This window comes from Sinohyriopsis cumingii, chromosome 4 (genome assembly GCF_028554795.1).
Source record: "Sinohyriopsis cumingii isolate HCF-2022 chromosome 4, ASM2855479v2, whole genome shotgun sequence".
Taxonomy (NCBI): domain Eukaryota; kingdom Metazoa; phylum Mollusca; class Bivalvia; order Unionida; family Unionidae; genus Sinohyriopsis; species Sinohyriopsis cumingii.
The window spans coordinates 141,678,239-141,706,221 of record NC_142964.1 but is presented as its reverse complement, the minus strand read 5'-3'; the positions used below and the strand labels follow the sequence as shown (position 1 = coordinate 141,706,221).

The 27,983-nt window shown below is 34.5% G+C and overlaps 1 protein-coding gene across 1 annotated transcript in view; it reads right to left on the bottom strand.

The window, feature by feature from the left end:
* LOC149802220 (nicotinamide phosphoribosyltransferase-like) overlaps positions 1 to 27,983 on the bottom strand; it is an 81,051-nt gene that overhangs the window by 36,358 nt on the left and 16,710 nt on the right. The window contains exon 3 of the mRNA XM_089956640.1: positions 9,603 to 9,731. Within this exon, the coding sequence (XP_089812766.1) occupies positions 9,603 to 9,731 (129 nt within the window). The remainder of the gene's footprint in view (positions 1 to 9,602; positions 9,732 to 27,983) is intronic.

Genomic DNA, 27,983 nt, shown 5'->3' with positions numbered 1-27,983 from the left:
AGATATTCTACCATCAAGTATCTATGTAAAATATTCCACCATTCAGTGTAAATGCAAGATATTCTACCATTTAGTATCAATGTAAAATATTCCACCATTCAGTGTAAATGCAAGATAGTCTACCATTAAGTATCAATGTAAAATATTCCACCATTCAGTGTAAATGTAAGATATTCTATCAATTAGTGTAAATGTAAGATATTTTATCATTCAGTGTAAATGTAAGATAGTGTAGCATTCAGTGTAAATGTATGATATTTATAATTCATTACAATTTTATCATTCAATGTGGACATAAGATAGTCTACCATCAAGTATCAATGTAAAATATTCCACCATTCAGTGTAAATGCAAGATAGTCTATCAATTAGTGTAAATGTAAGATATTTTATCATTCAGTGTAAATGTAAGATAGTGTAGCATTCAGTGTAAATGTATGATATTCTGTCAGTCAATGTAAATGTAAGATATTCTGTGTCAATGTAAATATAAGATATTGTATAATCAATGCAAATATAAAATATTCCATCATTTAAAGCAAATGAAGATATTCTATCATTCAGTGTAAATGTAAGATATTCTATCATTCAGTGTAAATGTAAGATATTCTATCATTCAGTGTAAATGTAAGATATTCTATCATTCAGTGTAAATGTAATATATTCTATCATTCAGTGTAAATGCAAGATATTCTATCATTCAGTGCAAATGTAATATATTCTATCATTCAGTGCAAATGTAAGATATTCTATCAATTACCATAGTGTAAATGTAAATTTATTTTATTATTCAGTGTAAATGTAAGATAGTGTAGCATTCAGTGTAAATGTATGATATTTATAATTCATTACAATTTTATCATTCAATGTAGACATAAGATATTCTACCATTAAGTACCAATGTAAAATATTCCACCATTCAGTGTAAATGCAAGATAGTCTACCATTAAGTATCAACGTAAAATATTCCACCATTCAGTGTAAATGCAAGATATTCTACCATTTAGTATCAATGTAAAATATTCCACCATTCAGTGTAAATGCAAGATAGTCTACCATTAAGTATCAATGTAAAATATTCCACCATTCAGTGTAAATGCAAGATATTCTACCATTTAGTATCAATGTAAAATATTCCACCATTCAGTGTAAATGCAAGATATTCTACCATTAAGTATCAATGTAAAATATTCCACCATTCAGTGTAAATGTAAGATATTCTATCAATTAGTGTAAATGTAAGATATTTTATCATTCAGTGTAAATGTAAGATAGTGTAGCATTCAGTGTAAATGTATGATATTTATAATTCATTACAATTTTATCATTCAATGTGGACATAAGATAGTCTACCATCAAGTATCAATGTAAAATATTCCACCATTCAGTGTAAATGCAAGATATTCTATCAATTAGTGTAAATGTAAGATATTTTATCATTCAGTGTAAATGTAAGATATTTTATCATTCAGTGTAAATGTAAGATAGTGTAGCATTCAGTGTAAATGTATGATAGTCTACCATTAAGTATCAATGTAAAATATTCTACCATTAAGTGTAAATGAAAGATATTCTATTATTGAATGTAAAAGTAAGATATTCTATCATTCAGTGTAAATATTATTTTTTTTTTTTTGGGGGGGAAGGATACAACTAAAGCTGCTATTGCATATCTTACTCTTTTCCAGACAGAAAATATTCTCAACTGTGTGACAACAATTCACCCTCCACTAGGGTGGCTTAAAATTTCTAGAAAGATACAGAATTCTAACCCATGACCCTGGCCCATGAGCACTAGCCCTCATTCTTTTTCAGGACATAGCCTTGAAACAAGTGGCACATTAGTGCAGGGTGGGATGAAGGAATATGGCAGTAGCAACAGGTAAAGTATTACATCATTAAAATTAGATTTAGCCACCCCATCCAAAAATGCCCTTACATTTTAATATCAGTAACACATAATCTGTTCTGTTGCATTGGTGAATTGTCCAGTTGGGTGCGAGGCTCACAAACCAGTAAAGGGAAAAGTAGAAGTGTTACACTGCTGGATAGTATCTATACTGGGCACAATTTGTGCTGCTATTATTGGTAACAAGGAAAATATGCCTTTGCTCTGGTGAGCCAACAAGCATAGGTAGAAGAAGGTCATGTGCGATTATCAAAACATGTCATTCATCATATCCTTTTGAGACAAATTAGATAAACAGGCTTATATTGTAGCAATGGTTTGAACCTCATGGGCTATAATCTTCATGAATGAAAGGTCCCTTTCACAACAGGACTGATAAGCCCTCTTGACAGTTACAGTAATCCATTTCAAAATGGTGGAAGTCAAAATATCAGCTGAGCCACATAAGGAGGAGGAAAAGATGCTTTCTAATCATTCTTTTCTCTTAAAAAGTTGCCCAATTAAAAATACAAATCCCTAAGTGGGCAAAGAAGTCTACTATGATCTTCCACAGGACAAAAATGACTGAGAATGGGGATCAGGGTCTGGAGTTGAGCTGCACATGGATGCTGATTTTGGCCAAACAAAATCCTGGGTGGCAAAGGAGACAATAAATTGAACCTCAGACAAATTGGTTTTATGGATAAGGCACAAAGTTTGCTCCTACATTTTATGGATACAAAGAAAAGTAAGAAAAGAGTCTTGAAGGTATGGTTCTCAAGCAAAGCTTTGCCTAAAGGTTCAATGGTGTTTTAGACCACAAAACACATGAGAGGATCAATCTAGGCATTAGTCAGCAAGACACCAGTCTTGACAGCATGAAATACCTGATCATCAGCTATATGAAAGAGTCTCCATCGCTGGTAACAACCTTTAAAAAACATGACTGGGGCTCACCTATATTCCTTGAGAGTATAAATTGAGCATTGTTTCTCTTCAAACAGGATGAGAAACATTCAGCCACTGCACTCAGAGAGGAGCATCTAGCATTAACACATTTCCAACTGTACTGATTGCAAAAGATTCTCCACTTAGCATCAGAGACCTTGGATGTTGATCATCTCCTGGATGCACTCTTCTGCAAATTTGCTTCGACACTTGTCTTGGCAGATGTATCATTTAATATGATCCAAGCATGAAGGTGAAGGATCTGGGGCCTGTTGTATAGCAGGAAGCCTCTGTGCTGCATCAGAATATCACTACTCCTTGATTATGTCCTGAGTTAGTCTACCAGCTAATCAAGAAGATTCCTGAACCATGATCACTGGGGCCACTGAGGGGCAATCAAAATGAGCTGAGCAGTAGAGGTTATTACTTTTTGAAGTACTTAATGCTGAATCATTCTGAAGGGTGTAAAGGCTTAAACACACAGCCAATCCCACTTCAAGCTGAAAGCACCCACTGCCCAGTCTCTGTGGTCTAGGACTGTGGAAATGTAAAACTTGGAGCTTGTTGTTAGCTCTGTCCCAAACAAATCCAACAAAGCTTTGCAACAAAGTCTGTGCTGGGAATCTGCTGTCCAGGGAACAGCCCTCAGAAGGATCTTACTATACTCTAGTAAGACATTGTCTGTGTCCAGAGCAACATCATTATGGAGGTCATAAAGCCACAGACATGGACAATGCATACCTAGATTGAGTGGGGGAGTATGGGGATATATGTGATCCCTATAACATGCTGCAAAGACTAAAGATCTTAACATGGAGGGAGGGGGGGCAGACCACTACTCATGCTGTCTAGCAAACTCCTGGCCAAATCTCTAGGAAAGTTCCTTGATCACTGCCAAGTGAAGGAGCAACAAAGGAAATTGCACCAGAGAATCTCTCCAAGTTACAGGGAATTTTAGTGTCCTTGGAGTCTGAATGCTTGGGACACAGACTCCAGAGTAAAAGATGGCAAACCTCATTAACTGCCTTGTCAAAGCACCAGAGCTCTTCGTCCTCTGCTGCCTTGATCCACAGTTGAGAGGAGGCAGGGGACGCAAAGGAAATGGTTAGACCTTGACATGTTCTGTGTCAAACTTGTGAGAATCTACAAGGATTGACATGCCATCATCATTCTGCTCTCACCCCTGAAGGCAAAACTTTGTAACCCAATGTCACTCTACCATGGGGAGGAAACTTGGGGCAAGAGGGACCATGACCCATAACTCCCCACATGGAACTAAATGACTGTTCATAGTGGAAGATTTGGCAGGTGGGTGAGAGCAACTCTCAGCATTCTAGCATGCTTAAGTGAAGGAGATCTGTCCCCCTTCCTCCTTTTTGACCCCACTTGATAAGATGGCCCCATATCTTATAGGTATTTAGGAAAGTGGGGGTACCAATCCAATCTCCTTCCGTAATCTGTTTACCGATTCCCAATCACAAGAGGGATTTGACAGTAACCTGGAATGGGGTGGGGGTCTTGACCTTGCTCATAATTCTGTACAGAAGAGTTCCAAGAATTGGTGAGTGGTACACATAGCAGTGCTTGGTGTCTGGTCACCTGTCAATGACCAGTCTGGCAACTCTGGGAAGTGGGGTAGTGGATTCATGTAAGACATGTCCTCAGACCTGAATTTATCACTGCTGGGTGACTTTAATGTGTGACCAAAATCAAGCTTTGCGTACTGAAAAGATGTTGCACCTCCATCACAAAGGGGAGTGACCACACTTAGCCAACACTGAGCTGCTGACCAATAGAGGGCCCTGCTCTTCCCAAATGAGGTTTGGGTGTGACTCACTTTCCATCCCCTTTTATCGCCCTTGGGAGGGGCCCCAATGGGCATTATATGTCTCTGATGAGACTTATCCAATTATTTGCTGAGACCTTAGGGACTGCAAAAGCCAGAAAATTGGGGAAGAAAAAGAAAGGTCCATTCTTCCTCCTTTTGAAAGTTCACCTTTTTTCAATTAGATCCCAGACCTTATCTGACCAGAAACTGCAAAGAAGGACAACCATCTGTCATTTTATAATTTGTACAAGCCAAGCAAGTGGAATGGGTATGCAGGTCACTTTCTTGTACCCATACCACCCCACACCCACACTCTGTACTGGCATTGCTGCAAGATAAAAACTATTTTAAAAAAAGAACAATAAAAACCTAGGCAAGAGTATTTAAATAGAATTATGTAAATGCGATTTAAACAGCCAGATCATATCTAGTGTCATCACTATTAAAATAATTAAAGGTCATAGAACTGGTTATTTCAATTACAATAAAGTCGTTAGTACTTAATCTAAAATAATCATGGTACTCAGATGTTCAGATGTTTAATGACCATAGAATCAGCAACACTTATTCTAAGTACTAGTAATTAAAATTAGCAAAAAGTCAATTGGTAAGATGCTGATAATAATAATAATAATAATAAACTGACATTTAAGAATGAAAGGTGTTCAGTCACAAAAGATACATAAATAATAGCAAATCTGCAACTTCCTTCCAAAGAATAAAAATAGCAAAATTCAAATTAAAAAGAATGCTTCATTTCAAGAAAACCTATCAAAAGTAATAAAATAATTCTCACTCACAATAAATGTTACACTGATGTGTGTGTCTGTGTGTGTGTCTGTGTGTGCATGTATAGCCTAAATGCAAGGTTAAGAAAGTAGATACCAGACTGGAATAATACTTGATCTGAGGGTAACTTCACACTGTAAAAATTACATACAAAATAAAAATGCTCAATTTATAATGTATGACTCAAAGCAAAGGCAATTTTCTTTTAAGAGTAATTTAAATGGCTGTAATAATGGCAAGTGAGAGAGAAGGCATGCTAGCACACACAGACTTGGGTAATGGGTTAGGCTTTAGGACATTTCCAAAAAGTCATCCTATGGAAGGACAAGTTCTCATCATATGGCTGAGAGTATTTTCCAACAGGAAAAGAGTAAGCAACATAATAACAACAGGTTTATGTATTACATACTTATTAAATGTAAATTATTTAGCCACTGAGTGTAAATTTAAGATATTCAACCATTCACTGCAAATGTTAAGATATTCCACATGGTTCCCACACTTTTCTGAAGATAAATTTCAAGGTCATTTCCAGGATGAAATTAATTTTTTCAAGGTTCACCTATGACCATTACTGAATGTAATTAAAGAACAATTCAGATTGTAAAACATAGATTTTCTATATCTAAAAATGTTTCAAGACTCTCCAAAACAAATAAGTCAGAAAAGATGATCATGTACAAAACAACAAAATGTATCCCACGAAACAAGTTTGATTATATTCCTATAAATTGGCATGTAAAGTCATTTCAATGTACAGAATACAAATTCTAACATTTTGCTGATCTGCATTATGTTGCCAAGTGTGAATAACATAATGAACATAAATTAGTTTTGTTTCCTTTCAAGCTATTAATTTTAATGAATTCTATAGCAATATATATAGAGTGTGTGTGTGCATCTTATAGAAAGTAAACATTTTCTATTACAGTATATATAAAAAACAATAAACGCAAATAATTAAATGTTATCTTGTAACAAATAGAGTTTAACCCTAAATTTATCTGTGCCAATAAAATCCCAAACACGATTTTTCAAACAACCTAATCTCTTTAAGATGATCTGGTTAAAAATCCATCATTTAAAAAATATTTAACATGGGCTGATTTAAATTCTGACAAAAGACCTTCAAAGTTATATACTGTTGTATAAACAAGGACTGAATAATGTCTGTAAAATCAACTTGTCATCTTGTTAAACCAGTCCCCAAGCCTGTATTGATACAAAGGCTCATATCGTGTTTTAATATATAATACAAGGGATGACAATTTCTCATTTCAGCTCTGAGATTCAATAATTTGGACTACAAATTTGGCTTAGAACTAATAGCAGTCCGTTTTTTAATCTGGGTTTCCTCAGAATATTCCCACCCCATTTTTCATATTTGGACATTTAGGTTGGGGTGTTAGGTCATTGCAATTGCATATCGGAAATTTGGAATTTGCCGCCACGTGTGCAGCGACATATGGTAGTCTCTTACCAGTGGGCCTAGAAAATTTAAACTTATGTTATATTGACTCATACCTGCATGAAATCTGTAAGAAAATGATTTATTTTCTCAGAAATGGCAAGTATTATAAATATTATATCTTTAATCCTCTAAGACTAGACAAAACTACGGCACAGATGAAATCTGACCCTGTACTCGCCATTTGCAATACTAGTTCCATGACTTCACAAATCTCAGACGACAACATCAGAAGTCCAAAAGTCATGTGATATCAACAACATATTTCTTTTTAATGTTGTTGTACAGAAATTAAATTATATTAAATGAAAGTCAGATACTTTTTGTAAAAAACCAGCAATCTGGCCAGTCTGATTTATCAAGCTGAGAGCACATGTCAGCGTGGTAGTCTCGTGATAAAACAAAACTCCAGAAGTTGTTCTCGGAATATATAAATATGGAGAATTTTGTGTTCTTTCATTTTTGCATTTTTATTACAACCAGCATATGACTTTCATTTAATATTTTTTTATCTTTTTCTCTACAACATTTGAAAATGTGGGTTTTTAGATTTGTGTACTCATGTGACTAGCAAAGCAAATCGCGAGTACCAGGTAACATTTCATCAACGCTGTAGTTTTATCTTGTCTTTCAGTAGATTAAAGACATGATTTTAATAATAGCGATTTCTGAGAAAATAAGTAATTTTTATATCGATTTCATGCATGTATCACTTGATCTAACAACGTTTAAGTTTGCTCGGCCATCCAGTATGTGGCTATGCTTTGCCACAACCATGTTGGCCTCTTGTGATGCTAGACTGGTTTTCATACCTTATATGTAACTAAAGATACGGATATTGAGCTGAGTCTAAAAATAAAAGTCTACTAGACAAACCTAATCCACTGAGCATTTGGATTCACTCAGCATATATGTTTATTGCAAGCACCCAAATGATCCATACTTCACCCACCAAATATTCTGGTTAGAACTCAATAAATTTAACTCATGATCACTTTAGCTATGACTCAATTACGTGACTGTTTCGGGCATCAAGTGGTGGCGGAAAATTCCAGGGTTTTAACCGACTTTCATCAATATTTGCGAAATTCAAGGACTTTTCACAGTCGAGAAAAAATTATTATTTCTCCCGACTATTTCTCCTGACTCTTTCTCAATTTCCCGGTAATGTGGGAACCCTGATTCCAGCATTCAATGCAAATGTTAAGATATTCTAGAATTCAGTGCAAATGTTACGATATTCTAGAATTCAGTGCAAATGTTAAGATATTCCAGCATTCAATGCAAATGTTAAGATATTCTAGAATTCAGTGCAAATGTTAAGATATTCTAGAATTTAGTGCAAATGTTACGATATTTTAGAATTCAATGCAAATGTTACGATATTCTAGCATTCAATGCTGATGTTAAGATTATCTAGCATTCAGTACAAATGTTAATATATTATTCCATTCAGTATAAATATAAAACATTCTATCATTAAGTATAACTGTAAAATATTCTATTATTCAAAACACTGTTCAAAATGAGCTGTAAAATTCCTTTACTCAGGGTCAAAATACATCTTATTTGATCATATCACTGGCTTCACAATTATATATTTATTTTCTGACGGTGCTCTTTATATTTTCAAAACAATTTCATAGTGAGTCCTTTCACTTTATTTCTTAAATAAGTTTGGCCAGATAATGAAACATAGAAAAGCTATTAATGCGCTCATTTAAAACCTATGTGGTCAGAAGTTTGATTCAGGTTTCAGGACATGAACTAGTGACAAGTGGTTGCAAATTAAGCATGATGGTTCAATGGTTGCACACCAAATTCATGACCAGAAGGATTCAGGTTCCAATCCTACGATGAGATCAGCCCAAGTCTGCTACTGTTGTGTGTGACCCTGAGCAGGTTCTTCAACTTGCTAAGGCTCTAAACAATATTCATGTTTTTCTGTAACATAAAACACCAAACCGAATCATACAGACAGGATCTTTGTTTTTCTCCACCACCACCATTAAAAGTCCATGGTATACATCTGTTAGAGTTTCCACAATGTACAATATATAAAAAATTAAAATGAACTTAAAACTTAACTCCAGAAGGCACCGACTCTTGAATAAACCTGCTGGAAAATAAAATACCTTCAAAAACATCAATCAATCCTGTTGGAATTTCCAACATGGTGTTACTCAGTCACCTGATTTTGCTGGGGGGAGTGAGTCACAAGGTGCTGAAAATTTTCCCCCTCACATAGTATAAAATATAACAAAACCTGTTTTAGACAAACATACATAAAAATAAATGTATGTTCAAAATAAGTGCAATCAGGCCTTTCCACACTTTTACAGACTTGTACAGCGAAATCTTCTATTTAATCAGCATTTTTCTAGAATCCAGTCTTGTTTATTGATGTCTGAAGTTATATGCTTGCCTAGATGTCTCACATATATCACAGAATACAGTGGGAACTTATGTGTCAAGATTAACAAAGTTTCAATGAATACTTAACTTAAGGATTGGTCAGTTAATTCCAAAATTCAGAAATATCTGAAGAGTGAAAAAATATGATTGCAGACAGAAATGAGCATCTATAAAAAAATGGAGACAAATGTTAAATATCTACAGCATAGGAATTTTCGGTCAAGTTGAAAAATGCTATGTTGAGTACCAAGTAAAAATTTTTTTTACCTCAAAATAGTTAGTTAGCCAAAAACACCTTGGATCTGTGTTCTCAACTGTGAACAAAACATTCTTGAAAGGAACAAACGATCCCTCTGGAACAGACTTTATCCTCAAGGGCAAGTAACCTTTGTGATGCTGGAAAAAAAAGTATAAAATGCAATGAAAAAAGGCACGAATTCTGCATAATGTTGTCTCCCCTGCTCCACTGTGGCCATAATCCCCAAAAACTTTCATAGCCACTAGTGCATGAAAAATTGATTACTGTGACCTTAACAGTAGATAACTGTGGCTATAAATCTGTATAGCAGACTTAATGCAAAATCTTAACGTAATCACTGAAATGTAAAAAGGAGCATATACTTGCTTATACGTCAAGTCAAACTGCAAACAACATAGATCCTGATCTGCCGTACCATAATGTGCCTACAAATCAATGTCTATGTTGTTTGTTCTACTAATTACTCCTTATAAACTGCACAGACCCTGATCTGCCAGCATAATGTATGATGGCAGATCTGGATTTGTCCAGTTTGCAGCTGGACTCATCTTATAAGCAAGCATACATCCATCAACTTCGTGACTGTAAATACAGCGGTGTCAGAAAAACTGATGTGCATGTACTGTAGTTTCATTTGTTTTCCTGTCAATTTTTGTGCTAATAAAATAAATGCCCTAAATGTTGTTAGCTGAATCCATGGATTTGCAACTTTTAAAGTTTGCATGTTCATACGTAATTGATTTTATGGACTAACTAATCACCCTAAAGGAAGATAAAGAACAAAAATATGCTTACAGTGGTTTAAAAAAAACTGTACTTCCTGCCTGCTACAGTGAGATGATTAAAGAAATCCCACTTAAAGAGTAAAGTCAACAAAAATGTAATTCAAGGAGGACGATAGAAAGATTTCATCAGTACAAGCTATTCACGTGGTTCAAACCTACATATGTGACCCCAGCATGGAAACACATTTTGTCAGCACTCTAGTATAGTAAAAACGGAGATCGAAGTTAATTTTCTATGGCTTGTTATGAACTCATTTCAGTAAAATGTTTCAGAACAAAAAAAAGTCTTCCCAGTGTTTGAAAAAAGTGAAATAATGATTGAAAATCATAGAGTGACCCTAACAGACAAGAGTTGTAAAATTGCTTTTTATTCTGTTTAACCTAAATTACTAATGTGGTGAGAAGAAAATCTGGAAGGCAAATTGACAAACTCAAGCATTTCCTATAGAGTGTGAAGCTAAATAATTACCAGACTGTCCGCATCTGCATGACAGTTAAAAATACTGACATTCAAATTATCCAAATATTGCTTCTTTTATTAATTTTTCATTAATTTATGATATAAATATCCAAATGATTACAAGTATTATTATTAACTTGCTGGCAGATCTGTTATCATTTATAGCATGATTATTATTATTATTATTATTATTATTATTATGGAAGCAATTTCTATTTATTTACTGGAAAGTTCTCAATAATTTCATTACCTAAAATGGGACTAAAATAATTCATTAATGATGATTATACAGTTTATAAGACATGTTTTAAGTACTGAATTTGACCACTCTCAACAGTTATTTTACAAGTATTGTCAGTCACCCTTTGGTTTCTAACCACATGACAGCAATGGACCAATCAAATTTGGCAAACTGGATCCATTAACAAATCTGATGTGGCAAACAGGCAAACCTCTGTCTGCCACAACTCTTATGCTGGTTTCAGTATATGAATAAAGTTCTGCATATTTCAGTATATAAAACATTTGTACATGTGATTTTTACTCTGCAACCACTCTCTGACTCAAACTCATGTCAACTCGACTATCAAGTTTTCAGTACTAAAACGACAGTTTTACGGTGAATAAATTGTATCAGACCAATGAAAGGATATAAAAGTACTAAATGAAATGTTGCCAGGGAGACTGCAAGTAGTCACAAAATAGTGCCGTCCTTAATGGAACCAATAGCTTGTATACTGATTCAGCTTGTCTAAAATATTACTGATGGTAATGTGTTCATTGTGACTTTATTAGAGTGCAAATGTATATGAATCACACACCTGTAATACTTGTAGATAAAACTATATGTGCTTTGTTCTGAGTAGGTTGAAAGAACAAGTTTAATAAGATATAGAAATAAATCAAGGCCATCAGGCCAAGATGCATGCTCCTACGCTGTATTAAACTCATTCTCACTCAGAACAAAGCAATTACGTAGTTTTGTATTTATCACATATCCCCTTTTTATTCATACATTATTTTCAGATTTTTTTAGTATCCTTTACAAAAAATGACTTAAGACATTCGGAGGTTTATGACAGATAATGTAAAACAAACCAAATAAAAACCACTCATAAAGACATAGGCCCATATGTAACCGGGGCTAGGCCCCGACAGATACAGTGCAGTGACTTACCTTTTCACTCTGGATTTGTAAAAATTTTATATGGGACATATGAGGGGATTTAAACTGCCAAGTGGATCTAAACCTTTTTCTTACATCATGCTTACTGGCTATACACTCCACTTCCAAGCAAATTTCAGTGTGATTTTAATGTAGTGAAGTAATTAAATACAATCAATTACAAGTATACAAAAAGCAAATTAATGTACAGTACATATACTTCCAAACTTTATTTTTTAGCATTTTTGTTACAAGAAATTATACATACATTTAACTTTAGGGTGATAATTTACGCATATTTAGTTTGCTCCCAAACCTCAAACCATGCGACAATTCAATCACTTTCCAACATGCTGATTAGTCTTGATTTGTATTATTATAATCTTCTGGAAATATTGGGACAGGAAAATTCTAAATGATATTGTTTCCTTTTTATTTTTTACTTGAAATGTCATAAAATGTTTCAAATGTAAATATAAAATACAATTCCTTGGTTGTGTCCCAGTGATGAAAATGTCTTATCAACAGTCTGAAACAAGATGTACCGGTAATTCTTTTAACTTTCAGTCAAATTCAACTGACCTGCTGCTCTGTATAATGTGTTGACCTTCATACTGCAAATAATAATAAAAATTTATCCTCTGATTTACTAAATCAATCTGAATCCTCAGTAGACAAATTGAATGCTCTCCCACTTATATCTGCAACCAACTCTACTCCCTGAAGAAATGTTTTTTTCTGAATATCATATTTTCATAGAATGAAGTTAAAATGGCTTTCTGGGTAATGTTGGTATTTTATATGATTTACATTGTGAAATGTCCCTTCTTTGTGTTATCAGTGTTGCAGCTGGGAATGATATCAACAGGTGCCCTATTGAGAAATCTCTGTTCTTTGGTTTCAAAATTCTGTTTGTTTTTAGGCCTTTGCACTGACAATTCAACACTTTGCAACTGGTAATGTTAGAAAACTCAGAAGACAAAATGTTGTAGCCTTGTGACAAATAGCAAACTCATTATAACCATCAGCAAAAGTGTCCGTTTTCACCCAATATCACTACATTTCTTAAAATTTGTAACAAACGAGTTGGCATTTTTTTTATCAGATCAGCCATGTAAGATTAAACGGGTATGTAATAAAAATATTGATGTCCTGGGGAACAGATAACAAACAATGGCATCCATAACTTGGCATAAGAATTTGACAAGCTCAATAAAAGTTCACTGTGAAACATGAGCAAACGTAACATTTAATACATGTGTCACAATGGTTCTATGAAGTAATGACAGAATGGGAAAAAAAGACACATTTGGAATTAAATAAGGTAATAGAGGCACAAAAACTTCACAAGAAATGATACTGAATGTACAATGTTGAACTCTGAAAAGCAAAATGTCATATAGTTGTTTCTCATATTTTCGCAGGCTCCATCACAGGAGTCTAATGTTTTATCAATAAAATATGAGAAAATCTGTGACAACACGAAATAACCTTATCTGTACAATAAATGTAAAATATGATAAGTTATTTGGTGCTGTCACAGATTTGAAAGAAATAAGCATACAATTATTGTACAATTTATCCACTAGAATGCACCACAGCTGCCAATGACATGGCAATGTTGACAAAAATGAAAAGAAGAATGCAGGGGAAGTAACAATGTTTAAATCAGCTTGGAACACTCATCCACAGAAGGAATATGTTTGTATTGGACACTGTCCTTGAAAAAAAAATAAAAGAAAAAGCATTAAATTAAATAAATTAAGAATAGAAATCACAGAGGAACTGACAGACTAACAGCCGTGGTCATTCAAAAAAATAGCATGGTAAAACAGCATGTTTGTTGTAACAATATTTCTGTTACTATTCAAAGGCCAACAAAATTTTATTAATGTATTTAAATCAACAGTTAATATATATCCGCACTTTCCCTTAAATTTAAAATTCTTACAATATAAAGAGGTTATTAGGTCCAATTACCTAGATTAACTTAAAAAAAATTATTCAATGAATCCCTTTCTGACAACAAATGGGAGGGATATGGAAGCAAGAGATACTCAAACATTGTATAGAAGTTGACATGTAATCGTCACCAACAAAATATATGGCATCTCACAATGTACAAGATTACTATTCAAACAATTCAGTGCCATTGTGTGGTCTGTTAGATGTTTGTATAATTAGAAATGAATTGATTCATTCAGCAATCATATACTGTATAATTCAATTTGTGCTTGAATACAATAATATTTCATACCCTTTGAGTGCCATGTCTATTTCAGTGGAAGTTTGTGAAGCCAGTATTTTTCTGTATTAATTGAGATACTTAATAAGTCAAATTGTAAAGTGTATAGAAATATAGCTGAACAAAGGAAGTATGACATTTAATTCAAACAGTTGCATCTTTTAAACCATTTCTTGCTACATGAAAAAAGTAATTTTGAAAACAAATAAATGTTTCGTAAGAACTTGATTGCTATTTGTACACCCTAATGGTTGGTCCAAGGAAAATGTATGCATATAGGTATGTACATGCACACAAAAAAATCCCTATTTAAAACGAAGAAAAATGGGGCATTTCTCTAAACATCATTGGAGCATGATGACAAAGCATGTCCACCAGAAGTAAATGTCTTCAATGTATCAGGGCAGTTTATCAAAAACTGTGATTTTAGTCACCAATATCAGATTTCTCACATACAGTACAAATATTTAACACCAAAAAGTTGCATAACTCTTGAAAAACTCTTCAGCAAAACAATATGGGCATGACGACACAGGGTCAATAATTACTATCAAACTTTGGGGCAATTCATGGACAGTTGTGAAACTAGTTGCCAATATCAGAAATCTTATTTACAGTACAAATATTTAATATAACAAATGTACAAGTCTTTAAAAACTCGATAGAATTGATGCAGGCATGTTGATCTCAGATTATAAAGACTGGTAAGTTTTGGGGCAATTCACCAGAAGCTGTGGAACTAGTTTGCAATACTAGATCATTCTAATATAAGCACAAATATTTAATAACAAAAAGGCGCATAACTTTGGAAAAATAATGATATATTTGCCATGATATATTCATGGCTATGGCATAATTGAATGACTCAGGTATTATGTACATGCAGAAACATAGGAAATGTTCTGACAATGAGTGGGTAACTTAGAATTTGGACAGTATGGTAACATTCTACTTGAATCCTTGTGAATGCCAAGGGTCATTAATAATATGTCGGTATATCTATGTATGTAGTAGTTTTTCCAGCACCTCAGCATAATAGTAGCTAAATGGTACCAACAAAGGATAAAGTTTAAAAAAATGGAGAACTGCAACAAAAATTCAGGAAGATGAACCCTTCCAAATAAAGTGTTATTGTTGTTGTTATTGTAGGGCTACACATGGTGGCCAGTATAAATGGTGGAGTAAGAACTTGGGGAAACCCCAGAAAGAACCACCGACCCACAAGACGCTACTGGCATGCTTTCTCACCCACCCATATTGGCCAAAACCGCGATTCAAACCCTGGTGTCGCAGACAGAGGTGATGTGGCAATGTTCCATTACTGAGAGGGCTTTAGACCACTCAGTCACTTGGGGCCCACAAATAAAATGTAGACACAGAGTACATGATATAATATAAAACATAATGTTGTTATATTCTGTTAAATGTACATACAATAAAGTGTAACATGTAAAATTTTCAAAACATGTAATCAATTTTTTTAAATATATAAAACCAAATTCCATATAAAATTCTAACATTGTATAAACCAAATTCCACATAAAATTCTAACATTTTCTCAGATACAGTTTTCAGGTCACATCAAATTACTTCTGTCTCAAATGGTGAATAATAATAATAATAATAATAATAATAGTAATAATATTGACTTTATTTAAAAAAGAAGCTCATTTGGTCAACTGACCAATCTTCTATTGAGGCCTTCTGTTTTGTGGATGGATTGAAAATCCTGCCAATATCCTTGAAGGGTTCCCTTTCTTACTTAGTGGATGGATTGGCAATCCTGCCTAGGTCCTTGAAGGGTGTCCTTTCTTACTTGGTGGATGGGTTGGCAAACTTTTAGTGGCCATCTTATCTAATATCTCACAGATGTTTAAACATTGTTGTCATTAATACAAACAGCCCACTATTTGTGGACAAGAGGAACAACCTAAAATTCAACTTGTTCTTATTTCACATCATAATTAAAAAACAGACGTCGTGAAGTGACTTGATCTTGTACAGGTACATCTCGTATTACAAAGTTCAAAGAAACATAAAACGAAAGTAGAAATAAATATTCTTTACATATTTATAGAAAAGTGATAGTGCATAACTGTTTCCTTTTCTCAGTATTTCTGAGAACATGATGCAAACGTGTTTTCAGAAAATCACAAGCATATATTTTCTGCAAAGACGCCCATTTTCACAGTACACATTTACATTATATTGGCTTGTGTGTAAAAAAGAAGAGCTGATATACTCTATGTATATTCTACTATTATACAACTGACATTTGTCTCCAGTTGATACATGGATGATCCGTCACAGAATAGTGATGTTCAGAAAGGTTACAGGTTAAAATGAATATAATTCTGATACATCCTTGTATTAACTGAAATCAAATGTCAATAATTATTTTTGAGTTCCTACTGGATTTTTTTCCACTTGTGTAGTATGAAGCCAACTCTCAATGAAGCTTGAAGTGTACACCAAATGAAATTGCAGTGAAGTTTGAAGTGTACACCAAATGAAATTGCAATGAAGCTTGAAGTGTACACCAAATGAAATTGCAATGAAGTCTGAAGTGTATACCAAATGAAATTGCAATGAAGCTTGAAGTGTACACCAAATGAAATTGCAATGAAGCTTGAAGTGTACACCAAATGAAATTGCAATGAAGTCTGAAGTGTATACCAAATGAAATTGCAATGAAGATTGAAGTGTATACCAAATGAAATTGCAATGAAGCTTGAAGTGTACACCAAATGAAATTGCAATGAAGCTTGAAGTGTACACCAAATGAAATTGCAATGAATCTTGAAGTGTACACCAAATGAAATTGCAATGAAGCTTGAAGTGTACACCAAATAAAATTGCAATGAAGCTTGAAGTGTACACCAAATAAAATTGCAATGAAGCTTGAAGTGTACACCAAATAAAATTGCAATGAAGCTTGAAGTGTACACCAAATAAAATTGCAATGAAGCTTGAAGTGTACACCAAATAAAATTGCAATGAAGTCTGAAGTGTATACCAAATGAAATTGCAATTAAGTTTGAAGTGTGACCCCAATTAAATTGCAATAAATTTTGAAGTGTGCACCCAATGAATTTGCAATGAAGTTTGAAGTGTGTACCAAATTAAATTGCAATGAATGAAGTCAAATTATATTTTCAACTGAATATTGAAACCCATTGGTTTCCATTGTAAACAAACTAAAATATGTTTGTAAATGCTTGTTTAAAATGTGGAGAATGGGATTGAAAATAAAGGGAAGTCTTTAGGACCACATGAAAAAAATCACTACAGTATACTGAATATGCTGTTGGTGGTATAATCACATGTAGAATATATCAGATTAACCTCCATCACCTATAGCCTACAACAGGATTAACCTCCATCACCTGTGTCAGGATTAACCTCCATCACATACAGCATATCAGGATTAACCTCCATCACCTGTAGCATATCAGGATTAACCTCCATCACCTGTAGCATATCAGGATTAACCTCCATCACATATAGCATATCAGGTTTAACCTCCATCACCTGCAGCCTTTATCAGGATTAACCTCCATCACTTGTAGTCTTTATCAGGATTAACCTCAATCACATATAGCCTATATCGGGATTAACTTCCATCACACATAGCCTATTTCAGGATTAACCTCAATCACACACAGCCTATATCAGGATTACCCTCAATTACCTGTAGTTTTTGTCAGCATTTACAACTTCAATCACCTGTAAACTATGTCAGATTTTAATAGGGACTTTGTTATTTCAGGGTCACTCATTCGGTTTTGATCTGAATTCACTAATAGTGAACCATGGCATCATGTAGTATATATAGCAGGATTAACCTCCAGTGAGGAAACAGAAACATAAGATCAAAAAAGAAAATATGTCCAAACACTTAAAGCATCTACCAATACAAAAGACCACATTAGGTTACAGTGTAACTATCTGTACATACAAATGTGTTTACTACCAGATGGGTTTAATCTTCCACTACAGCTATTAGTAATTTGTCAAGGAAGCAAAATGTAACATCTGTATGAAACTTCCTTTTATCTCTGCACTAATTGTGCACATCAAACTTAACACAAAAGGAAGTTTTAGTCTTGCTTTAATAGTTTTACAACAAAACAACTCAAGTTATTTAATACTGCAGCAAACTAAATAAAATGCCTTGCCCAGGAACACATTATTTTAGCTGATCCCGACTGATCTGATGGTGTGAATCGAATCTTGGTTAAGAGTCTTACATGCTAACCACTAAGCCACCATAGCTTATGGAAGGAATTTTCTGCATATGTAATAAGATTCATGTGGCAACCAAAACTAAGTGTATGTCAAACTGGTTATGTCGGCCCATTTACTCAAGTTAAATTAAATATTCATTATTTTTTCTTAACTTTAACACTAATATAGTTTCACCAAAATCTATTCAATCCTGAGTGTTGAACGCTTTGCACCTTGCTGATGAAAATTATTGATGACTATGGGGCCACATTTACAATGTTGGCCAGATACTAAACTGGTTAAGAAAAAGTCTATCATAACAAATAACAGGGAATTACTAATTTTCTTCAACATTCACAGCTTTCCTTTTGACATCACAGTGCATGACATTCAATCCCAGTTTTTTTTCAGATCACACTTTATAGCTGACCTCATCCAAAAATGTTAACATATTTAACATTGGTGTTTGATGTATGTATTTTTTGAGGCACATAAATAATGACCTTCCAAAGGAATATGGATCCAAATAATGATAATGTAATCAAATTCTAAAAGCTGTCACTCATCACTGAAATAGTTGGTACTGGATGTCTACATGACCTGTATGATTCGCACTATGATCCCACACATATATCCCACACATATATAAAAAAGCATTATAGAGAGATAGACTGAAGCATGAAAATATACAAAAGACTCAATGGTGCACATAAAAAGTGTAATAATAGGTCTCATTCAACCCCACATCATAGATCAGTGAATATGTTTAACACACTTTGGTGAGTATAGTCAACATAAAAGTTGATCAAAAACTGGCAAAATTTTATAGCAAATTCATGGGTTCATGGGCTTATTCTTTCCCCTAGGGGTGCAAGACTGACAGTCAGAACTGGGGGGGGTCAGGTTAATTTTTTTAAAATGAGGGAAAAAGGAAACACTGGCTTTCAACAAAATTTAGTGTGCTACAGTACATTCTAAAAGAAAACATACAGGATATGACTGCGAGTCAGTGTTAAATGTGAACATCATGCAAAAACAACCATTTTACTTAATATATATTTTCTCAACCACAAAGATAGTAGCAGTTAATATACATAGGGCCCATGTATGCTTCTGTTGTCATGGGCTGCATCATCTGTGTCTTATAATGTCAACTGTATCTTCACCCTTGATTTGTTTTGTTTCCATTACATAAGACATTTAGTGAGACACAAGTTGCCAAAGTTTGGTTTTGGTTGTTGCACAGCAACTTTTTGAAGGCTATTCCAACCTAAATTCGTGGCCCCAAGTGGCCGAGTGGTCCGTTAGGGATCATTGCCATCTCACCTCTGTCTGCGTGGGTTCGAGTCTCGGATTCAGCCAATGTGGGTATGTGAGAAAGCTTGCCAGTAGCTTCTTGTGGGCCGGTGGTTCTTTCCGGGGTTTCCCCGAGTTCTTCCTCCACCATTAATACTGGCCACCATGTAAAGCCTATCGTGTGCTGAAAAATGGCATTAAACCCTACAACAACAACAACCAACCTAAATTCAAGGCCACACCTGGAAGCTGATCTGGCTTGATCTGGGTTAACTGATGGTCAGAAATGACACCATAACATTCTGGACATGAGTTTAAAACCATAACCACATTGCCACTGTTGTTCAACTGGCCACCATGAATGCCTTTTTGCTTCTACATGTTAAGATGAATACAATTCCACATTTCATGCAATATATCTGGCTTTGGTGTTATCACAAGAAAACAAAAGATATTCAGTATTTTTAAACCACATGTTGCTTCAACAGACCTAACAAAAATATATGCTACATCCAGTATTAGGTCAAAATTCTTTCTCACTCTCATTTATAGAGATTTGCTTGAAGAAAATGAGTACATATCAAAATATGCACCAGTCTCCGTCTCAGGGGGAGTGGGGAAGATGTGGTATTGGTTATTTTCAAATATATGTTAGAATTTTATCTTATATTTAATTTCTATTAAATCTACAAAATACACACAATGTTCTCCTTAATTTAAAAGGGCCCATTTGACACTGACCATTATCAGATGAATGTTGACTTAAATGATCAGCTGCTGATCAAAACTTTGCCTTCCAGTTGCAATTGCACATTAGTTATAAATATGAAAACAGCTACCCATCTTTTGAACAAGAGGACTACTAAAATTGTGAAATTTTCCCCTGCAACTAGCCCATTTGTAAATGTAATATGGGTTAGTTACTACTATTTTCAAGCCAGACACAGGTACCACCCCTTCTGAACTACTATATGCCTAAAAATGCTTAAGACATAATGAAGACAGATTATATTATGAAAGGGAGGAATGGATTTCTCATTTTTCACTTGTGTCACTTACAAGTAACTTCAAAATTAACAATCAGAAAACAAGAATGTGCCAAATTTAACATTCATAAGTATGCCCAAAATACAGAATTTTTCAGCGATACAGTCAGTCTAGTCATGGAAATCAAGAAGTCCAAGCAATGCATCTGAATCCCCCACTTGTCAAAATCGGTAACATAGTTAAAGACAGATCTCTTCTCATAGGATCATCAATAATCAAACGAGTATGAACAAGAGGATTATATAAAACTTATGTAAAAACACACAGAGGTGTAACTACTAATACTATTACAGAAAAAATATTGGAAATGGATATGTCACCATATCATACTGTAATTCTTCTCATTGGTGGCAATAATTACAGTAATGGCCAATCTCTGAAGGGCACTGAGGATGAGTATGAAAGCTTGTCGTATGCCATCAGGTCCAAAAACACAGACTGTAAAATAATCATCTCAGGTCTACCGCCAAGAAGGGATGTACTTATGACTCCATTAAATGATACCCTAAGTGCATAGTGTGAAAATTTCCAAATACTCTTTGTTCCGCAATACAGGGTCTTCTTCTAAGACAATTATCAAGTGAACCAGCATATATACCAGCGAGACCAAATCCACTTGTCCAACAGAGGCACTGCCTTACTCATTAAGAATATAGACCAGTACATAAGAATTATAAAAGGGGTTAGACACGAGTCAGAAAATTGCTTGTATTGTGGAAAGCAAGGTCATGTAACACAGCGGAGTCTGCATGGAAAACAGATTTGTTGCCATGTTTGTAATGAACTAGGACATAAGCAAAAGTGGTGCACATACCAATAGGTAGAAGGCAATAATGTACAGGCCTAGGAAACACATATTAATTAGCAACAAAATTCATTAGAATATGTGTATACTTTTCAATGTAATAATTATAATTCTATAAACAGGTTTCAGGCACTATCTGATTTGTGAACAAAGTGAAGCCTGTTGACCAGATAACTATATGATACTGTTCATGTTACTTCTCCCTCTGAGGCTCCTCAACTGTCTAATATATCATTGCCTCTTGTAGGTATGTAAATCAGTCTCATATTGAACATTCACATGTGTCCACTACATGTGGTCATGGTACACCAGATAGATCTTGTAATATTGTTATCTTCTTCATGTGTTTATGTAAATAATCAAGGTGATGAAAAGAAATCTGTCAAGTCTAAAAACAATACATTTCATACTACCTTGTCTGAAAATCAATCCTCTGTTCAAAATTGTCATGTCTTTGCCTCCTCAAAAGAGGTCTGCAAGTAATCAACCTAAATATTCAACACATCCTCCCTAAACTGAATGAGATTAAATTAATATTATAGCAAACCAGATCTAGGTCTATGTGAAACCTTTCTTTCTGATGATACTGATTTGGCTCTCCAAATACAGGGGTTCAACTTTGATGGAAAAGATAGAGAATACATGGAGGTGGGTGGGAGTATTCTTCTCTATGCAGACAGTTCCATTAGTTATAACTGACATGTTGATCTAGAGACTACTTGGGATGAGAGTATCTGGATCGAAGTAACCCTTGCCAAATCAAAGCCAATACCCTTATGTTCAGTTTACAGGCCACCTAGTTCCACAGCTGATTTGACTGACAGATCTGAGGTGCAAATTCAAAGAGCATTACTAAAGGAAGATTTAGAAACTATCACATCAGGTGATTTTAACATTGACTAGATGAAAACTCCACCATTAATATGGATAAGTAACTCTGAAACTTACAACTTTACTCAATTAATTAACACCCCAACTAGAGTAACAGATAAAAGTGCTACTATCATTGATCATGTCTATACTAATAAACCTGAAAACATAAGTGAAATTATTGTGCTAGTGTAAGCACAGAGTGACCACTACCCAGTCTGTATAACTAAATATGTTCCAAAATCATCTAAAAATGGTCAACATATTGAAATACAGGGACTTTAAACAATTTGATGAGGAAATGTATTTAAACGATTTAGTTTGCAAACCGTTCCAATCAGTCTGCAATATAGCTGATGTCAACACTGCCTGAGACAAATGGTATCAGATGTTCCATGCAGCCTTAGGCCAGAATGCCCCAATTAAAACAAAAAGGGTTAAACACCAAATTACACCCAAGTGGATTACCCCTGAGATCAATGAGGCTAGGCACCAAAGAGATAATTTCCACAAGAAAAAGACATGAAAAGCTTTAGAAAGTGTAGGAATAAAACTAAGCACCTGATAGATAAGGCGAAAGAGAACTACTATAAATAGGCTATTGATGAAAGTAAGAGTTACCAAGACATTGTGGAAGCATCTAAAAGAGCTGAACCCGTCCAGGAACAGTTGTCCCCCCCCCCCATGACTTAAGCAAAATGAGGATACAGCAACATCTGTACAAGACATTGTGGAAACGTTCAACAATTTCTTCATAAGCATCTCCAGTAACAGTATTCAGAACCAGATAAACAACCCAAGATGCTCTTCTATCATTTATAAGAGCTAAAACTCCTGATAATTATTTTTCAACAGCTAATGTTAGTGAAGCTGATGTTTTTGATATGCTAATTAAGGTGAATATTAATAAATCCTCTGGAATGGATGGTATTGGTCCAAGAATTCTTAAAATTGCTGCACCAGTAACAACAATCATTAATGCATATCATAAACTTAAGTATAATGAGTGGTAATTTTCCAGTCGAAACACTGAAATGTGCAAAGGTTACACCTGTTTTTAAGAATGGAGAAAAGGAGGATCCAGGGATTTACAGACCAATATTATCAATTCTGCCTATATTGTCAAACTTATTTGAAAACCATGTAGCCACTCAGGTCAATACATTTCTTGAAACCTACTCTCTATTTCATAAAGCACAATCAAGATTTAGAAAGTACAACTTGTGCCAAACAGAACTTACCAAATTAATTGATCTGAAGGAAATGGATAATGGACATATGACTGGGGTTGTTTTCCTTGACTTCAAGAAAGCCTTTGATTTTGTTGATCATGAAATTCTGATGCAAAAGCTGAACTGTTACAGGTCCAAGAATCTATCTTTCAATTGGTTTAGATCATACCTAAACCAAAGGTCTCAACAAGTAAGCATTGGCAATATTAGCTCTCAAACTCGCACTATTCATTCAGGAGTCCCTCAAGGTTCAGTTTTAGGCCCTCTCCTCTTCCTTATCTATATCAATGATCAACCATTAAAAAATGAATCCACAAATACAGATTTGTTTGCAGATGATGGAACCTTGTCTACATCTAGTTCTGATACTGAAGTTATCCAAATGAGATCAAACTCAGACTTTATTAGAGTCCAAAACTGGGCACAACAAAATAGGATGGTAATTAATGAAGGTAAAACAAAATGTATGATTTTGGGGATGTCACAAAAGCTACACAAATCAGGGAACCCAGAACTATCTCTTGCAATAAATATTCATCTGTTAGAAAATGTCAAACATGAAAAGCTTGTAGGTGTGTCCGTAAATAATAATTTACTATGGAATGACCATATTGATAAGCTTAGTAAAACAGTGTCATCCAAAATTGCCTTAATCAGCAGAATCAAGAAATATTTACCTATGGAAACTCGCAATCTATACTACAAACCATATGTTCTTCCAACAATGGATTCTTGTTCAGATGTATGGAGAAACTGCTAAATCTGAGCTTGACAGGATCTATAAACTTCAGAAATGAGCAGCATGCATAATTTTAGATGCATCTATTGATCATCCCTCAAAATACTTGTTTACAGAACTCAAATGGTTCACAATATATGACAGGATAGATTTTCACAAGGCAGTTCTTTTATATAAATGTCTACATGGAACTGCACCACAGTATCTTCAGGACTTATTCAGGCTTTTTTCAACACAATACCAGTTGAGATCAATATCATATGGAAACTTTCTAGCACCAAAACCAAGGACAGAGCAATTTAAAAAGAGCTTCCAATATTCTGGTACAGTTCTGTGGAACAAGCTTCCACTGCATGTAAAATCTTCTGAAAATATTAGAGTATTTAACAGATATCATGAGCATGTATGTGCTTCTAACAGATAATGGAATTTAGTATTTTAATACTAAACATGTTAAAATAAACAGTAATTATTGCTATCTTCATATAATGTGCATTGTTATACTCTCCTTAAGAGGGCCTCATGGGAGAATAGTCGTTGACTAATGAATAAAGTATTATTATTATTATTATTATTGCCAGATATGTCCTCAGTAAAGCAGCTATAACCACTCAGTCAAAGCCAAAAGAATCAGTCCAGTAAATTTTGAACAATCATGCTGTACCTGCTCAGAATGTACACAACTACAAAATATACTCGCTTATAAGAGGAGTTCAGCTGTACAGACCTAGAACTGCCAATGATAATATGCCAGCAGATCTGGGTCTGTGCAGTTTAAGAGAAGTAACTAATGTAACAAAAAATACAGACCCTGATCTGCAGGCACATTATGATATGACAGATCAGAATCTTTGTTGCTTGAGTTTGATTCTATTGACAACTGAGTACATATGGTAGTTGATTAACCTACTGAAAGCTGGGCATCAATATATTGATTGCAAACTCAAGACATTTATGTTGAGAGAACTAAGTTTAATTTACAGTGACCTTTTCAATGCATGCAACTTCGACAAGTAGTCATAAGGCAGAACTTGTAATCCCCCAAGTGCTGGTCACAAGTACGTATTAGCTGGTGAAAATAACACTGTTTTAAGGGAGCATAACTTACATGTTCATTGGTGCAGAAAATGAAGTTCAAGTCAAAATTTAAAAGATGCCCAAGTAGGCCTGATAACACTCACATGGAATACACTAGTCTCAACAACAACAAAAACAAGATGGTAGTAAGGCAGGTTTCTTGTATATAACTATACCTTTATCAGGTATACCTTTATCAGGATAATTTCCAGTTATGCATTAAAATTTAAACACGAAGAGTACAAGTTATCAACATTTAGTAGCAAATTCATTTGTGCATGAAAAATATACAATTTGAATAACACATTTTTTATAACATTTTGAAGAAATATTTAGTCAGGGCATTAAATTGAAATTAAACATTGGTACTTAAAGTTTTTGAAGATTTGAAATTTGATAAATATAAAGTTGTTTGTTTCATGTTTTCACTGTTGATGGTTATGAAAAAAACCTCTTATTAGTTAATCATACTGGCCTAATAGTTAATCATAATGGCTTAATAGTTAATCATACTGGCCTAATAGTTAATCATAATGGCCTAATAGTTAATCATACTGGCCTTTTTCAAATAGTTACAGTGCTTCATGTACCTATCAAACTTCAGTAGAAACAGAGTGTGCTATGAAAATCCCCGTTGAGTCATACCAAAGACTTGTAAAAATGGAACTAATAGCTGCCCTGCTGTTAGTGTTTAGGACTGGTCAGCCTTGTGTCAGGATAATGTGATTGGGTGGGACCTCATGCAACAGGTCTGAAGTACATGTCACCAACTGCCACTTGAGCGATATCATGCGAATCCCACTCATGATCAGCCATTCCTTCCTTAAAAGAAGTAGCCATGGATGTTAATAGGTCAAAGGTTCATTTTATTTTGTTATCTGTTGTGGAAATCCAGCAATTTGCCAATAATGTCATAACAAGAGATCTTCTCACCTGGTTTTTAATGTACTGTGTCAAGTACATTGTTTGTCTACAGTACTGTACATTTATAATGCACTGTAACCAAGTGAATGTGGTCTTTGTCCCTTAAGAAGGTGTGTGTGTGTGTGTGTGTGTGTGTGTGTGTGATTTGGATTTTTAACATAACTCTAACAATTTTTCAGTCATACAGCTATAGTATCTGCAATGTGGCAGTCTATAGTGATGTCTATCACTGGGGCATCATGCCGCAGACACGTAACATGTTGTCCCACCCAGTCACATTATCCTGATACAAGGCCAACCAGCCCTAACACTAACCTCTTAATGCTGAACGCCAAGCGAGGCAGCTGTTAGTACCCCTTAAGAAGGTACTAGCATTTTATCCTGAGTTATGGGCCTTATTGCTTCTTGCTTTATTGATGTTACATTTATTAAAACCCACACAACAAGCGGAAAGTGCCAATGTGAGATCTCTCTTCATATTTTCATTGCAGTGTATTCATTGCAACCTTTGTTTATTGAGTTAATCCATTTGTATTCAGTGAATTAAGCATTTCTCTTTGATCTCTAAATAAATGTATTCTAAATAAATGTATTGTTTCTGGATGAGTTAATTTCACCTGAATTTAATCAGTCCATGTCCCATATTTTACCAAGGTCTGATCAGAATCATGACAGTTAGTACATGAATATGAATGTTAACGTCACATGATAGATGGAATAGGTGGGGGAATGGATTTGGCACTGACACCATCCAATCATTAATCACAAGAGTGGCAAGAGTTAAGAAGATGCAAATGAAAGAAGAGCCTAGACTGATTGATAGTGACATCGAAATATCTACTGATGATAACAGCAGTAGTAATGAGAATGAGAATGTTGAAGAGGATGGAGAAGAAGAAGAAAACGAAAGAAGAGCTGATCGATGAATCGTAAATTAAAAAATACACATTGACAAGAGGCTATACAAAGGACCAACACCAGAGCCAACAACGGACCCTGATGCAAATGAATTTAATTTTTAGGAGCTTTTTTTTCTTTTGAAGAATCGTTAAATAAATGTTTGGGAAATAAATGTTGTTAACATGAGTGTTCATAATTCAAGGTTTGTTAAGTGTTTTATTAATTTTTAAATTTTCAGTGAGAATTATAAGGAAGAAAGGTAAGTTTCTGTGTACATAAAATATAATTATTTCATGTGTTGATGGTCTTAATAATTCTGTGTGAACTCATGATGGATTGGATGGATTATTCATGGCAAGAGAAGCAAATTGGCAAGTACATCATTTGCTTTCACCTTCATGCATGAGTTTTATTTCTGCATGTAGCACGAAACTTATACCATTATGTATGCAATTTTATTGAGAACTGCTGTGCCAAATTTCAGCTTAATTAAACAAATACAAATAAAATAATAACAAATTTATTGCAAGTAGCCCCCTCTATAAAAATCTGCATGCCAAGTGCTGTCAGCAAGTCCCAGGGATACAGCCACTGGTAAGGCTAACACTGCTCTAGGT